The sequence below is a fragment of the Hetaerina americana genome, unplaced genomic scaffold, assembly GCF_022747635.1.
Source record: "Hetaerina americana unplaced genomic scaffold, ioHetAmer1.1.p SCAF_1, whole genome shotgun sequence".
Taxonomy (NCBI): domain Eukaryota; kingdom Metazoa; phylum Arthropoda; class Insecta; order Odonata; family Calopterygidae; genus Hetaerina; species Hetaerina americana.
The window spans coordinates 71,770,934-71,785,176 of record NW_027286069.1 but is presented as its reverse complement, the minus strand read 5'-3'; the positions used below and the strand labels follow the sequence as shown (position 1 = coordinate 71,785,176).

General features: G+C 42.5%; 1 protein-coding gene across 1 annotated transcript in view; it reads right to left on the bottom strand.

Moving 5' to 3' along the window:
• The window catches only part of LOC139692954 (rab11 family-interacting protein 4B-like), a 295,511-nt gene that overhangs the window by 71,436 nt on the left and 209,832 nt on the right, over nt 1-14,243 (bottom strand). The window contains exon 6 of the mRNA XM_071591271.1: nt 3,251-3,286. Within this exon, the coding sequence (XP_071447372.1) occupies nt 3,251-3,286 (36 nt within the window). The remainder of the gene's footprint in view (nt 1-3,250; nt 3,287-14,243) is intronic.

Below are 14,243 nucleotides of genomic sequence, written 5' to 3'. Positions count from 1 at the left end.
AGGAAATCCGCACTACATGTTACAACGCATGTTACTACCTTGGAATACTCCTAAATCAGCTTTTACCTAGGATCCTAGTTTTATATGAACGGTTAGAATAGAATAGGGGAGGGTGACAATCCAAAATTGTCTTTGTCACTAAAACTGCACGAGGAAATATAAGGGGCGACCGAATTACATTTTGAGAATGGAACATTTCAGTTAACTTTATGCCCCACGTAAAAACTGGGCAAATACTTAAGAATGCGGATAATTTATAAACTATATTAATCCGGGCTTAGTTGTCCCAAAACCATTGCCCCATTTCTGTTTTAAATTAGGTACTGAATTCGAAAATTTTAATTTTGGGGCCATTATATTAGGAGAGAGTTCCTTAACTATGACAGAAAAATGTGGGACAGATCTAACACAGTGACTTTTACGAAAACCTGTCGTGGAAGCATTTCCAAACACTGAAAGTATATAATCAACAAACGGATCTTTAATGACTAAATTCACGGCCAACGGGCCCTGAATTTAGTTAGTCCTTTTCGTCATTGTTTCCTGAAAAATGCGAGAGATTATCAGCGTAAAGGGCCCGCACTCTTAATCGGTCAAATGATTTTTCCTCCTCTTCATCTCTCGCATGAGAAAGAAAATCTAAGGGCGACGGCGTTAATGATTCCGTCATGGTATTACCCGCGGTCGTTTTTAAAACTGCCCGTTCGTTTCAATCATCCTCCCACGATGCAGAGGAATATCTCACTCTTTACTAGTATTTTTCCGACGATTTACCTCGTTTTGAGGGAGGGGAACCGCCAGAGGCCGCCTGTACCTTCTCCACGTCACGTATGTTGTCGTTAGTGGCGATGAAAAGGGATGGAGTAGTTCGGTCTGCAGTCTCGCCGCACTGCTAGAATACGCCGGTCACACACGTTTATTTGATTAGACGATAGCAATTCATGCAACTGAAGGCAAACGTGAGGGCTTCCTGAGCACGAGTGTACTCTTTGGATTTTGGAATCGGGCCAGAAACACGTCGAATCCAAAAAATCATAAAAGGGCGGTGAAGGGGGGTTTCACCGGCGGAGCCGAAGAGACGAGGGTGCCGGGGAGCAAAGAGGATTATGACTTTGACGACCCTTTCCCTTAAGCAGATTATTAGGGAAATAAACAACAGAAGATAGGGAACAGTGCACTTTTGCTTCGGAATGGCGATGCAAAATACCCGCGAGCGAAACAATCGCACTAACTAGCCCAGTGGATATTTTTTAACGCCGAGGTCTCGGGGAGCGTTCCAGTTGAAATGATGATTCCACGTAATTCAGTGTAGGGTATGTGCGATATTTTTTTATATGCTTATTTCGCAGGCTTCGCGCCATATCAGGTACAGAAATAAAGCCGTTAGGGAGATTTATTATTTGATAATGACCACTTCGGACGGCAATGCTCTCTTACGCCATTTTTAAAGGCATTGTACCCACCGTACTTAAAAAGATTTCCATGCACGTGGTAATAAGCAAATGGATCTTCAAAAGGAGTAACTGTAGTGACTAATTACTTACAAAACCAGTTTATAACTTGCCCCTCATATCCAACAAGGCAATTTGAATATTATATATTTTAATATTTATACATATATCATATGCATGTTATATATATATATATATATATATATATATATATATATATATATATATATATATATATATATATATATATATATATATATATATATATATATATATATATATATATATATAGGGTTCGTCCGGAAAATAAGTGTACTGATTTTTTCCCGCCGCTCCAGGCGCGCCCAGCACCGCTCCGACGGGCTGCGATTGGAGGGGGGTATGTTGGCAAGCGACGCTGAAAAAGGCAGTCGGCTCTGAGCTGTGGTGTAGTGAGGAGCTCTGTTAACGCGAACCTCCACGCTCGACCCACGTCACGGAACGCGATGCCGAAGTTTTTGGAGCAGCGTTATTCCATTAAATTTGCGGTAAAGCTTGGGAAATCGTCTACCGAAACTGTCGGTATGATTAACCAGGCTTACGGGGAGTCAGCCATGTCCAGAAACATGATCTTTCGGTGGCACAAGATGTTCGTGGAGGGCAGAGAAGAGGTCGACGACGAACCACGGCCTGGACGCCCATCAACGACACTCACCGACGAAAATGTGCGAAAAGTTCGCGATGTACTGAACTCTGATCGTCGTCTTAGTGTTCGGATGATAGCAGAGCAGTGTAATGTGCCAAAAACAATAGTGCACGAGATTATTAGGGAGCAATTACAGATGCGAAAAATTTGTGCAAAGTTGGTGCCGAAAGTGCTCAGTGATGATTAAAGACTCAATCGTTTGGAAATCGCGACACAACTTGCGGATCACTGCAAAAATGATCCACATTTTTTAGAGAACGTTGTTTCGGGTGACGAGACGTGGATCTTTGAGTACGACCCCGAGTCGAAGAGACAAAGTGCGGAGTGGCACCCCATCATCACCCCGTCAAAAGAAAGCTCGCATGAGCAAATCTCGGATCAAGGCGATGCTCATTGTCTTTTTTGACAAACGGGGAGTCGTCCACTACGAATTTGTACCTGAAAGACAAACTGTAAATGCTGCATTTTACGTCCAAGTGCTCGACAGGCTTCGAAAACGAGTCGCCCGCGTCCGGCCAGCGATCAAAAACATCTGGCGGCTGCATCACGACAATGCGCCGTCTCACACCGCGCTTGTCGTGTCGGACTTCTTGGCCAAGCACGGCGTGGCAACGCTGCCGCACCCGCCCTACAGCCCGGACTTGGCACCACCGGACTTCTTTCTGTTCCCGAAGATAAAGAGGAGTTTGAAAGGAACGCGATACGGGACTTTGGACGCCGTCAAAGAGGCCGTGACGACGTGTCTTCGAGAGGTTCGCGATGATGCCTTCGCGGGAGCGTTCCAGGAATGGGAACGCCGCTGGAACAAGTGTATCGACTCACAAGGGTCCTATTTTGAGGAATATTAGCTTAAGATATGTAAAAGTGTAATAAATTTTTTTTCCTGAGCTCAGTACACTTATTTTCCGGACGAACCCTGTATATGATTATTTGTAATATAATATAAATTATGTATTTATAAAACCACATAAACTTGTCTTATAGGAAATCAATTAATCGACGTCCATCAACATGTGTTTATGTAGAGTACCCCATTACTGGATTTAATACTATATATTACAGAAAACTAGGATTACATACAACCGTAAATGATCCAAATGATGTCATGTTTTACCTTGCTAAGGCATTTGATCCAAGCCGTTTCCCGGTGCTAAAAAGAGAAGAGAAAGAAAATGTTAGTTTCAAAAATTAAAAATGAAGGAACACATTAATACAATCACGAATAACAATGGTTATGATTTCAGTGTGCAATTAAACGAAGTGAACATTTAAGGTTTCAAATTACATCAATAAACTAAAAATATAATCAAAATTCTACAGTAATTATTTATATTACAGAATAACATTCACAATTAAAGGCAAAATTTTAGCCGTCGAGGTAGCAACAGAGTGAACAACGCTTTTTCAAGTTGCCAATAGCCATTATATTTTCAACACACCCGCATCGCGGCCAATATCGCTGACAGCATTGAGACTAAAATATTCAAAACAATCCCCCTGATGAAATGATGTCCGCACAAAACGGGAAACGAAGAGATTACGGCCCACTCCCCAGCATTTCTAGCTGCGCATGTACCGATTTACACCGCACTTCCCCAACAACAACCATTGCTCAACAAAAGTTGTGTACTCTATGATACTATATATGGCCACGTCGTAACTGAAAACAATGATTTTCTTTTTCCAAAGAACATGCACAGTTCTCGTGAACTTAGAGGTGTGAATATTGCAATCGTTATGTTATTACTGATTTACAAATTGAAACAATATTATTCTGGCCATGTTCTCAATGATTTCTTCAGCATTTAAACGAAGATATGTAAATTTTCTATTTCACACCATGAAGGGTGTAATAGAAGATCCAGCCTTACTGAATGAAAACCGTAAAAATTATTTTTGCAATGATTACATGATTAGCAGACTGGGTAGCATTAATCTGCTGACTCGAGGGCAAGGCGATTGCTTGGAAGTTGAAATAAGCTCCAATATGCACGGAAAAACATGGCTTTCAATATTCGTTAAACAACTTTTGATGCTGAAAGTTGGCAAGTTAAGCGAAGTTGACCACTTAGTAATGCTTTTCACCATTAAAACATGCAAAAGCGGCTGACAAAAAACAAGCACAGCGTGTAGATAATCAGCTGCCTTAACATAAATGTTAGAATAAAGTTGACGGTAGTTTGTATAAGAGCTCAATTAAATTTTATTGATATCGTGCCCATATGACATCAAGACAAAAAAAATATATATTAAAGTTACGTTCTTGAGTGGGTTGCTGTAGTAAACCAGCAGCAGAGACTTGTTTCATTCGTAACGGAAGAGACCATAGCGTTCACCAGTGGAGTGGAAGATGTAAGGCGGGACCAATTCCACATTCCCATGAAAATATATCGAACTCGCCCACCACGACAGTGTCGGCGACCCGATTTTTATTATGTACGGCCATAAAGCCAGTACTCTATTCCATTATCTGTTTCAGGTCATTGAATGTGGTATGATGGTATAGTGTTTGGTCTCCGTTGAATTGTTGCGGCTAAATTCATAATATATTTTATTTTATACAACATTCGGTAGAATCGGATACATAAGCTACAAGTTCACTAAAGTCGAGCGCAAGTAGTTATAGGCAAATATTTGGCAGAAATTAAAAGAATGCAAACATAAAAAAACCACCTCCGGCTAACGGTGGGGCTGATAACGCCGCCATGCATCGTCCGAAATAAAGTTTTCCACCAACGCTAAGAGATAGACTGAGGAATCCACCTCTTGTGCAATTTATCATTTTCCATTAGACCCTCAATATAATACACATCGAAATCATCTAAATTCTATCCCTTCATTAATATCTTCCATAATCGAAGGGGGAATATGCCGCCAATTATAATAGTAAATCAAACGAAGGAGAAAGGTGGCGTTAGCCAACACAAATATGAACAGAGACATAAAAAAGGGCACTCAAACGTATTTTCCGAATTTTCGTTGGCACAACCCACCTTCTTCCGCGGACAGAGGGAACTCTTCCCCGCAGATGAAGGTGGTTGTGCCAACGAAAACTCGGAAAATACGTGTTTCCTTTAATGTGCGTCTATTTATATTTGTGTTGGCTGACGCAATCTCGCTTCTTCGTTTGATTTATTAATCACACCAGTTAGACTTTCATAGAATAAATACCTATAACCACACACCTATTAGATAATTTCTATGCATTATATTTGCATGAGATATTTCGATATGGAATTAGATTCTCCATATGTATCTACATGCCTACGTAACGGCACTTCTTCGACATTTACTTAAAATTGCAGCCCGATGTAAACACTTTAAGGCCAACCTCAATCACTAAGCATTCCGTTTACTTATGTCGATATGCAGTCGGTGAAAATCGGATTCGAACCATTCCGAGGACGGATTTCCCGTACGTATTCGAATGTAACGAAACGCCAGGCGAACGACAATCATTGTGACGTCACCCGGCTGGAATCCGTGTGGGCCCACACCTGTTTTGATCTCAGTGGCGTCATGTATGGAGTGGAGAACGGGAGGGGGAGCGGGGAAGAAAATGAGGGAGTGGGGGCGGGAGAGGGTCAGCTAGGAAGGATGTCCACGTCACGGGGCGGAAGTGAATTAATGGATGCAAGAATGCAGGAGGGGGGAGAAGTAGAATGAGAGGGGAAATCACGGCGATAATGGGACACGCACCTCCACAACAATGGAAGGGTGGGGGCGGCGAGGTGAAAACGGGAGACGGGCACTCAATTGCACGGCGAATGGAGAGAAATGAGGCCGCGGTGCGCGCAAAAGCAGCGTCGAATTCGCGGCTGCCGGCTAGAAGAGTACATGTTGGCTGTAGCATTGCTGCGTGTGTGAAATTTACACGTTGACGCGGCTGGGTTGATTCCTTTCCCTGTGCCACCTGCGATCTCCCACTGCGTTATAGTAATCATAAAATGGAATAAATAGGATTATACTTGCGGTTGGGCAAGGAATTCGACGCTGGGTGGTAAACAAGAGCTCTAGTAGGCTACCATGCTGCCAAAATTGATTTAAATTTCAAGTTCAATTGAATTTCTTCAACTAAATATGGCTTTTGATTCGTTTCTTACAAAGCGAATGAGCGAGCATCTAATTCGCACATTTACGAAACATATTACTTCTTCATTTATTCGGAGCGTATGAATTAAACAAAAAAGAAAGGACGTCGCAATTTATTAATATGTCGAGCATTCATAAGCATATTTTCATAACTTAAACTTTTTCATATTTGAGTTTCAATGAACCCGGGATGTTAGAAATTAGGCCAACAGCGAAAGACACGTATAAAATTGGATCAGCAATCATTTAATTTTTAGAAAAATATTATAATTACAAAATTTAAGAATCAAAACACCAATGGAATTAATTAAGATTGAGGGAATATTAAATTCCATTATTTGACTTTTTCTTGACGAGTTTACAAGTTGAGTGACTGGTGGCCAATTAGAGTGTTTTAAATTGGACGATGAACTAAAATTAGGAATAAATTTCCAACCATCGCATTTTACAGCTAAACATGCAATGTAAATGAATCCTAGCAAATGGCACTTCAGTAATAATTTTACCATTTGTTTTACAAATTAATAGGCACTTTAAAGTATCTTGATTATGAAAAGATATTATTTGTGGTTTTAAGAAATATTAGAATGCATAGCATATAGTATACATGTATAATACGAGGGTGGTCTGAAAAGTCTCCGACATTTTTTAAAAGACATTTTTTCTGAAATTTTTGAGGTCGGAAACTTTTCAGATCACCCTCGTTTATTAATTCTTTGAATTTTATTATCATATGGGGGACGTAGTAGTCCAGTGGATAGAGCACAGGGCTGCTACTTCCTGCACCACCACTTATTGAAATGATGGTGATTACCATATAATAAGCAAAAGGGAGCGGAGTCTTAATTCCTAAATGATTAATGAGGAAGAATGAGACGACAAATTTTAACGAAAAAAACAAATCTTATCTCATCCATATTTTTTCACAAGTCAAATTTAATATGGCTTATTTGCACTTTATATTCTGTCTTGTGTGAAGAAGTGGCTATCTGATTTTCGTGATGTCTTAGACATGAAATGTTTAAGAGACATAATGTCCAACTACCTGTCCTGTGCAACTAAATTTCACCTAAGAGATCTATGTAAAAATTTATTCAGTCATATTCGTGGTCTATTCATTCAATTTCATCTTTTGGACTGTCAATAATTCGGCACGAATAAATACACCACTGATAAATCCGGAATTATCAGCTACGAAGGAAAAAGTAAATTCACTTTAAATAGTGTTTCGGGTAGAAGTAGGAGCTCGTTCTCATCAAATAGTTTGGGAGACAGATTTCCCCCCAAGAAATGTTAATTTAATGGCATTCTTAAGAATTTAATTTATGGAAAAAAATATCTTCGACGATTATTTCGATGAAATTACTCTCCGGCACTTATCCCCTCAGAATTGCGTCTGGAGAATAGAAGCGATTCCATTTTTAAGCCTATAATCCTTCTTTTTCTTCCTCATCCTTCCTCCAATCTACTAACGCTCGCAGACGAGACAAAGACCACGTGCTCATGGGAGATATCCAGAAAATATGGGCGGGAAATGTAAATAAGTGTCGCGGGAGAGAGCGTAATCTCCGGGGAGCGGGGGACAGATGATCGAGCAAGTTGGATTTGACCGGTTCAGGGTTATGGGGTACATTAGCATACACGTGCGAGGTGTATGCCCCCCTCACCGCGTCTTCACCATTCGCAAATCCGACCACAAATCGCCGAGTCCCGAGGGGGATCATTTCTCCAGCCAGCGAAGACAAGACGGCATGTGGGGAGGAGTGGAAGGAGGGCGGAGGAGGATTCGGGTTCGGAGGGAGTTGTGGAGGAGGGAGAGGAGATTGGGGGAAAGGGACGATGAAGGAAGAAGTGGAAGGAGTTGCTGGAATGATGTAAAAGGTCAACTTCGCAAGTGCACTGAGTGCTGCGGGCGAATGAGGGGGAGTTACGAAGAGAGAGTGAGGGAGACGGGAGGTTGAGACCGCTTATGATCGATAATGGAACACGATATCCCCGCTGAATAGACCATGGCCCGGGAAGGAGATTTCGAACGAATGCAATCCACCGAAAACAACTTCGATATCGACCAAGCAGATGAGAATCCCCCGCTCGACGGAAATGTCAGTCGCGCCGCGGGGAATTGGAGCGACGTTTCATTGGATGAATATTCAAAGTTATCTCATCCGCACCCGTCAATGGATCCAGGGATCCTATCTTTTGCATGTCATTCAAGACCCTTTGTAATTTTACGACAACCCGTATACGAGGGTATTTGCTCCCTAAGTATCGTTTGGAAACTTTTTAAATGGCATAGGCATTTGAATCGTGCCCAGAACGCGGGAAATTTCAATGAAATTCGGTCATTTTCCATTAAAGACTTGCCGCAAAAGTGAGTGCACTGGAGCCAAATTCCCAAACCAAACTGGTTAGCCTATTTGGAAAAACCTCTTCTCTTTTCCTAACGCAAATGTCGAGAGTTTGAATCCAGCCTCAGGCACGAATGTTGTGTAAACTTTGGTGGACCGCTCTGCGTGAAACTGGGCGAGATATGAAGATCCTAGTGATCAAGCGATAACCACTGGCGATCGGCTGTGAAAAAAATACATGTATTCCGAAACCCTCTATGTGTTCTAACTAATGAAGAATCCAGTAACTAAAAATGATTAAAATATTAATTTTCACACTTAATGCGTTTGAAGTTCCATCTTTTCACAATAATGGAACTCCGAAATTTTCACTTAGTAATGCTCAAGTTATTATGCAACCTATGAGGTCGTTGGAAATCGGTGAAATCATGAAAACATTTTTGTCGTACAGGTATGTATGTTTGCATACAAGATGACAAATGCGAAATTGAAGAAATGACACCATAACAAGGTGTAATGAATGAACCCGAAGGGGAGAACAAAAGATAGTATAGCACCACACTTCATTCGCACGCAGTTTTTGCGAGACACACCGAAGAGTCAGGTATCAAAATTCCAACCGAGCCAGAAATTCCGGACAAGGCAGCCGTCGTTCATCATACCTTTCGCTCTGGATTCCAAGAGATTCCATATAATTTATTGTTCCAAGCGTTATATGGGAATCGTGCGGATTTTTGATTTCTCCAATTCCTTTCAACACCACGCATTTCTTTTTTTTGTGCAGACAAATTTTAATATGTGCTTATAGCTCTTAAAATAGTTGTAATTTATTTAAATTATGACCAAAAACAACATTTTGATGAGGCTCGTTTTAACAATGATACACGCAAGCAGCTACACTCCCTCCAATGACGACACAAAATTTCTAAGATAAATAACTAGCGGGCCTGTTTCAATATGGATTTTCATTCATGGGAGATAAATAATTGTTTGGTGAAAGTGGTATACGAATGTCTAAAAAAATGGATATTTCGAAAAGGAACGCAAAAAAAGCCAAAGTAAAATATTTGAGTAAAGGAGTCTGGAATACATTAATTTGTTCTTATTTCGACAAGGAAGATATGTAAAAGCACTTACAAAAATTCTAAGGCTCCTGAAGCTTTCTAATGCAAATAATTTGTTAACTACTTGCTAGCCTTTGAGAGCATCACGAATGCCTTCGTCGCTGGCCAAGAAAATCATGATCTTAAAAGGAATACGGTGGAATTAATACTAGAAAGCAGGTAAATATCTGATGAAGCCTCTCTTAATTATATCATTCCAATTTGGCCAGCCGGGGTTGAATTACAAACCCTAATTTACATATTTTCTAATTTACATATTTACATATTCTACTGAATCCCTCCCGGTGTTTCGACCACGAAAGAGAGTAACAATTTAATGCACAAACCCCATCGTATCGGGGGATAAATTCCGAGGATAGTCTGACGTTTTTGCTTGAAGCAAGTTGCCCGCCGTCTCTAGTTTCTCACCTTATTTATTAACATTTTCCCACGCGCCACTGACCGTGACATTTGAAAGTAGAGAGGCATCGTGGTAGTCACGCAGCAACACGCCAGCTATGAACGACGAGCTAATTTAATGTGACACGAAGTCATCGAAAAATAGCGGAAGAGGTTATTTCTTTATTAACATTGAATTGATACCGAAAACACATATTATTTTTGTATAACAATGATAATATTTCAAATACTTCTCCAATATGCTGGTCCTTGAAGTATTTCAGGATACAATCTGAATGCAAATTTCAATTAATTCAAAAGTGCTGCCATAGAAATAAAAACTGGACGAATCTGCATAATGTGAGCCCATTCCACGCAGCTGGGGAAATGACAAATTCTGACTAATCAGAGGATTTCACGTTGCTCTACTGATTATTATGAATAAGCTGGTTTCTGCTTCGCATTGACTAGAGAAAAATCGATATTTTGTTCGCTTTTCCCCATTATCCCCAACACAATTTGACATCCTAGCTTTTAGATTTCAAACAATGGGCGGTGGGTCGATTCGCATTATCCTCTTAGAAGGAGGCGAAGATGGATTACACGAGGAGACTGAAACAGCACTCGACAAGGGACGGAAGTGGACTGTTTGACCAACAGCGTACAATTTCCATTTCGTTCGAGAGCCGCCTTATTGTTATCATTCTGCAATACCGTTTACAAGTAGCCGTGTTTCCATTCCATTACGCTCTATGCATGCCACCCGACGAAAATTTTGTAGGTATCCTCGGTTGACATCCTATATCCATTATAGATTATGTTGCGCACTTTCGCAGGCTTGGCTTAAAGCAATGGTGGATGATCTATCCGAAGTGGTCAGTGTATGTGGCTAGCTCCTGTGTTACAAATACGAACCGAAAAATGACTTTTTCGATTAAAACAGAAAACCATTGCAAGCAGTCGGTCCTCAGTTCGCCCGTACTCTGAGAGCTAGGTGTAAATACCACAGTTGGGAGTTCAGTCCACAGGGCACCAACGGGTGGCAATGGGTTATTCATGACTAACGAACGATGACGGTGTCGTTGACTGACTTCTCAATAACCTTTGCAAAGGTTCAGTTTTCCCGTCACTACAGGTCAAGCCCACCAATGGGAGTAGAGCTAATTATTTAATAGCCGTGACGTCGCTAAGCACCAAGGACGATTTAACATTACTTCAATCCAGTCTGTGCAACTTAAACTGGAGACCCTTCGAGAAAGAGTCCTCAGGAAATTTTTCCTAACAGAAGATAGACCGGAGTTGAAAAATGCAGATAATAAGGTCACAACCTGCAATTCGTAAGCAAATTATGAAGCCTGTGCTTCGTGTGGCTGTTTAGTGGTCGGCAGTCCCAGGCCCTATTCCTCCCGTTGATTGTGAAAAGGTGACCTTTCTGCTGACTAGACGGCGGACGTCAACGTCTTTGGTTTTCGTCACCGTCCGCCCCTGTCGCGTCAACAACCGCCGATTCCATTCCCGACATAAACAGATCTTAAACGGAATACGATTCCCTCTCTTTCCCGGGTGGTGGAAGGTCCTGGCCCAAAGAGAAAGGGTCCCTAATTACGGCGCCGTCACTTAAGGACGACAAGGTCTGGAAAGAGAAGGAGAGAGAGAGAGGAGGAATGGTTTGGAGACGAATTGCCCTCGGAGTATCAGACATTGGTCGAAAATTGTGGAGGAGGGACGAGAAAAAAATATAAAGCGTTCAGGAAAGTGGCGATCAGGGGTGGTAGGGTCGGAGTGCGAGCGAGTGGCTTTAAAACCAGACATAAATCACTTTGGCCCTCTAATTCGCTCCCTTTCCCCAACCATTCAATCAGGCGACTGACGTGTTTACAAAAAAATTGAAAAAAATATATTCCCCTTGTCCCGACTAAGGGAATAATTCATTTATTCTTCTCCCCATGCTAAAGGGTTTGTCGCAGGGGCTTGAAATAGAGAAACGAGGGGATTGAACCGAGCATTCTGACAGAGCGATGGCAATGGAGGGAAAGGAAATAATGTAAATTACAACTGGTCAGAATGAGGAGGCAAAGGGTATGAATTACGGAAACGTAAACAACCTGCCATCAATTTCAGCTGGGACAAATAGTTCCTATCACTGTTGCTAGGCCCATGATTTGAGTTATAAAGTGAGAACTTATGACGCGCTGAAGGGTTCCTGCAGAAATATTTCCTATAGTAGTGATTTCTTATCAAGAAATGCTTGGCATATGCACGGACAAGGAGTTAATACAAATTCCGCGAAGAAAAAATATAAAAGAACGGTACTCGGAAATCGCTACGACAGTAAATGTATACTAAAGACGACGGTTTGAACGCGGATTCAATCATTTGGCATTCCTTTTGCCATGGTCAAATCCTCCAGGGGCGCTGCACTTTGAACACTCGATTGCGTCATCGCACGGCCATTCTCCCCGACGAGCCCCGCAAAACTTACCGAATGACGTTTTTACCGACCCAGGAAATGACTTCGATCGCGGGCAGCCGGATTATCGCCACAATCCTTTTGCACTCGCCGTAAAAAGTTGAAAAAAGGCGGACGCACAACTCCGCGATCATCAACACGGCGACATTTCGATCATGTTCCACGCACTCTCTTCGACACCCTTTCCGTTATATCACTCGGCCCGCGAAGGGGACGGACGGAGGGCGGTGGGGTGACTGTCGATTCCGTCATGCCCGATTCCTTTACCCACCCCGTTCGATATGACACCGAGGACGACTGTGACGGCAGTCGAAAATGTTTTCAAAGGGAAGAAAGGATGGATTGGCGGGGAGGAAGAAAGAGAGGGAATGGAGGGAGGCGAGGCGTAGGGGTGGGCGAGAACGAGGAGCTTGAACCGCCGCCGGTCGGTGACCCTGAGGGGGGAAGAAGACTGCGCGGGGGCGGAAGGCGACGGCGTGAGGAAGGGGGCGTAGCAGGTGGGTGGGTGGAGAGGCGTGTCTTGCGTGTTCGGAAAAATGAATGAGAGCGACTCTTGGAAACAGCATTATCGATTATATGCAAGGGATTTGCACGGCCTAGAATACCCAGGGTGAGCTAATTCATGGAATATCTCTCCACTTTTCAACATCTCAGAAACTCAGCCGCGAGGGCTCGGGTCCGGTGTACTCGCACACGAGTTACGACGCCGTCACGTGTGATGTCCTGCACCCGTCGAGTTGCCCTCCTATGGAGGCGTGGAGGCCGGACTTCCTCTGCCCTTCCTCCCCAGGGACAGTGCCGCCGGGTAGGAAGGGGAGACGGGAGTCCGGCCGCGGCGTCCGGCGCTGGGGAGCGAAAGCATCGATGAGTGCGCGTGCGTTTGCGCGTGCGGTGAAGGTGTCCTCCCCAGGGCGGACGATGGACTCGTTTGAATCAGCGGTCTGGCACGAGAGGGGCCCCCTCCCGTCGTGGAGGGGAATATGAAACGTGCTTTTCTGAAGAAAAAAATGTTTAGAACCTCCCTCCTGCTATTCTTTTCCGTGCTATTCTATCTCTATTTATGCGGGAAATTCCCTATTTCGAGATGGGAAGGCCCTCATCATAATATTTGCATTATTAAATCCCTATTCACACCTTTCCAATGCTAAATCCAATGAGATGGCATTAGAGTAAAACACTCATCTTTGCGTTGATTATTGCAATCAAAGGTTGATTTCCCTTAAGCGATTCGGTACTACAGCTCGAACATCCTCTAATTGCGACGAGATTTCCGAGTTTGACCCCAAGATGTCATCTGGACCGGGAACGGGGCTTTGGTCACATAAAGTCATAGGGCGCAGTGGAGCACCGATATCCCTGCGGTATCGAGTAACTACACGCAAGGAGGCTAAAAAGGAATATTAATATTACTGATAAATTCATCATTTAATCTAACTCTGTAAATATATAATATGGTAGGACGGGGTTCGATGAAAATTAAATGAATGTAAACCCACATACAATGGAACATGAATCAAATTTCAACACAAAACAGTTCAATCATAAAACAAAAAAATATTAGTGGCAGTCTCATCGGTCAAAGACAGATTTTAGTTAAAAGACGAAAACAACAAAACCTACTGAGGTAATCTAAGGGACTGCGTTGACGTAAATGCAGCATCATTTCATACGGTTTTTTGACAGAAAATCGACACA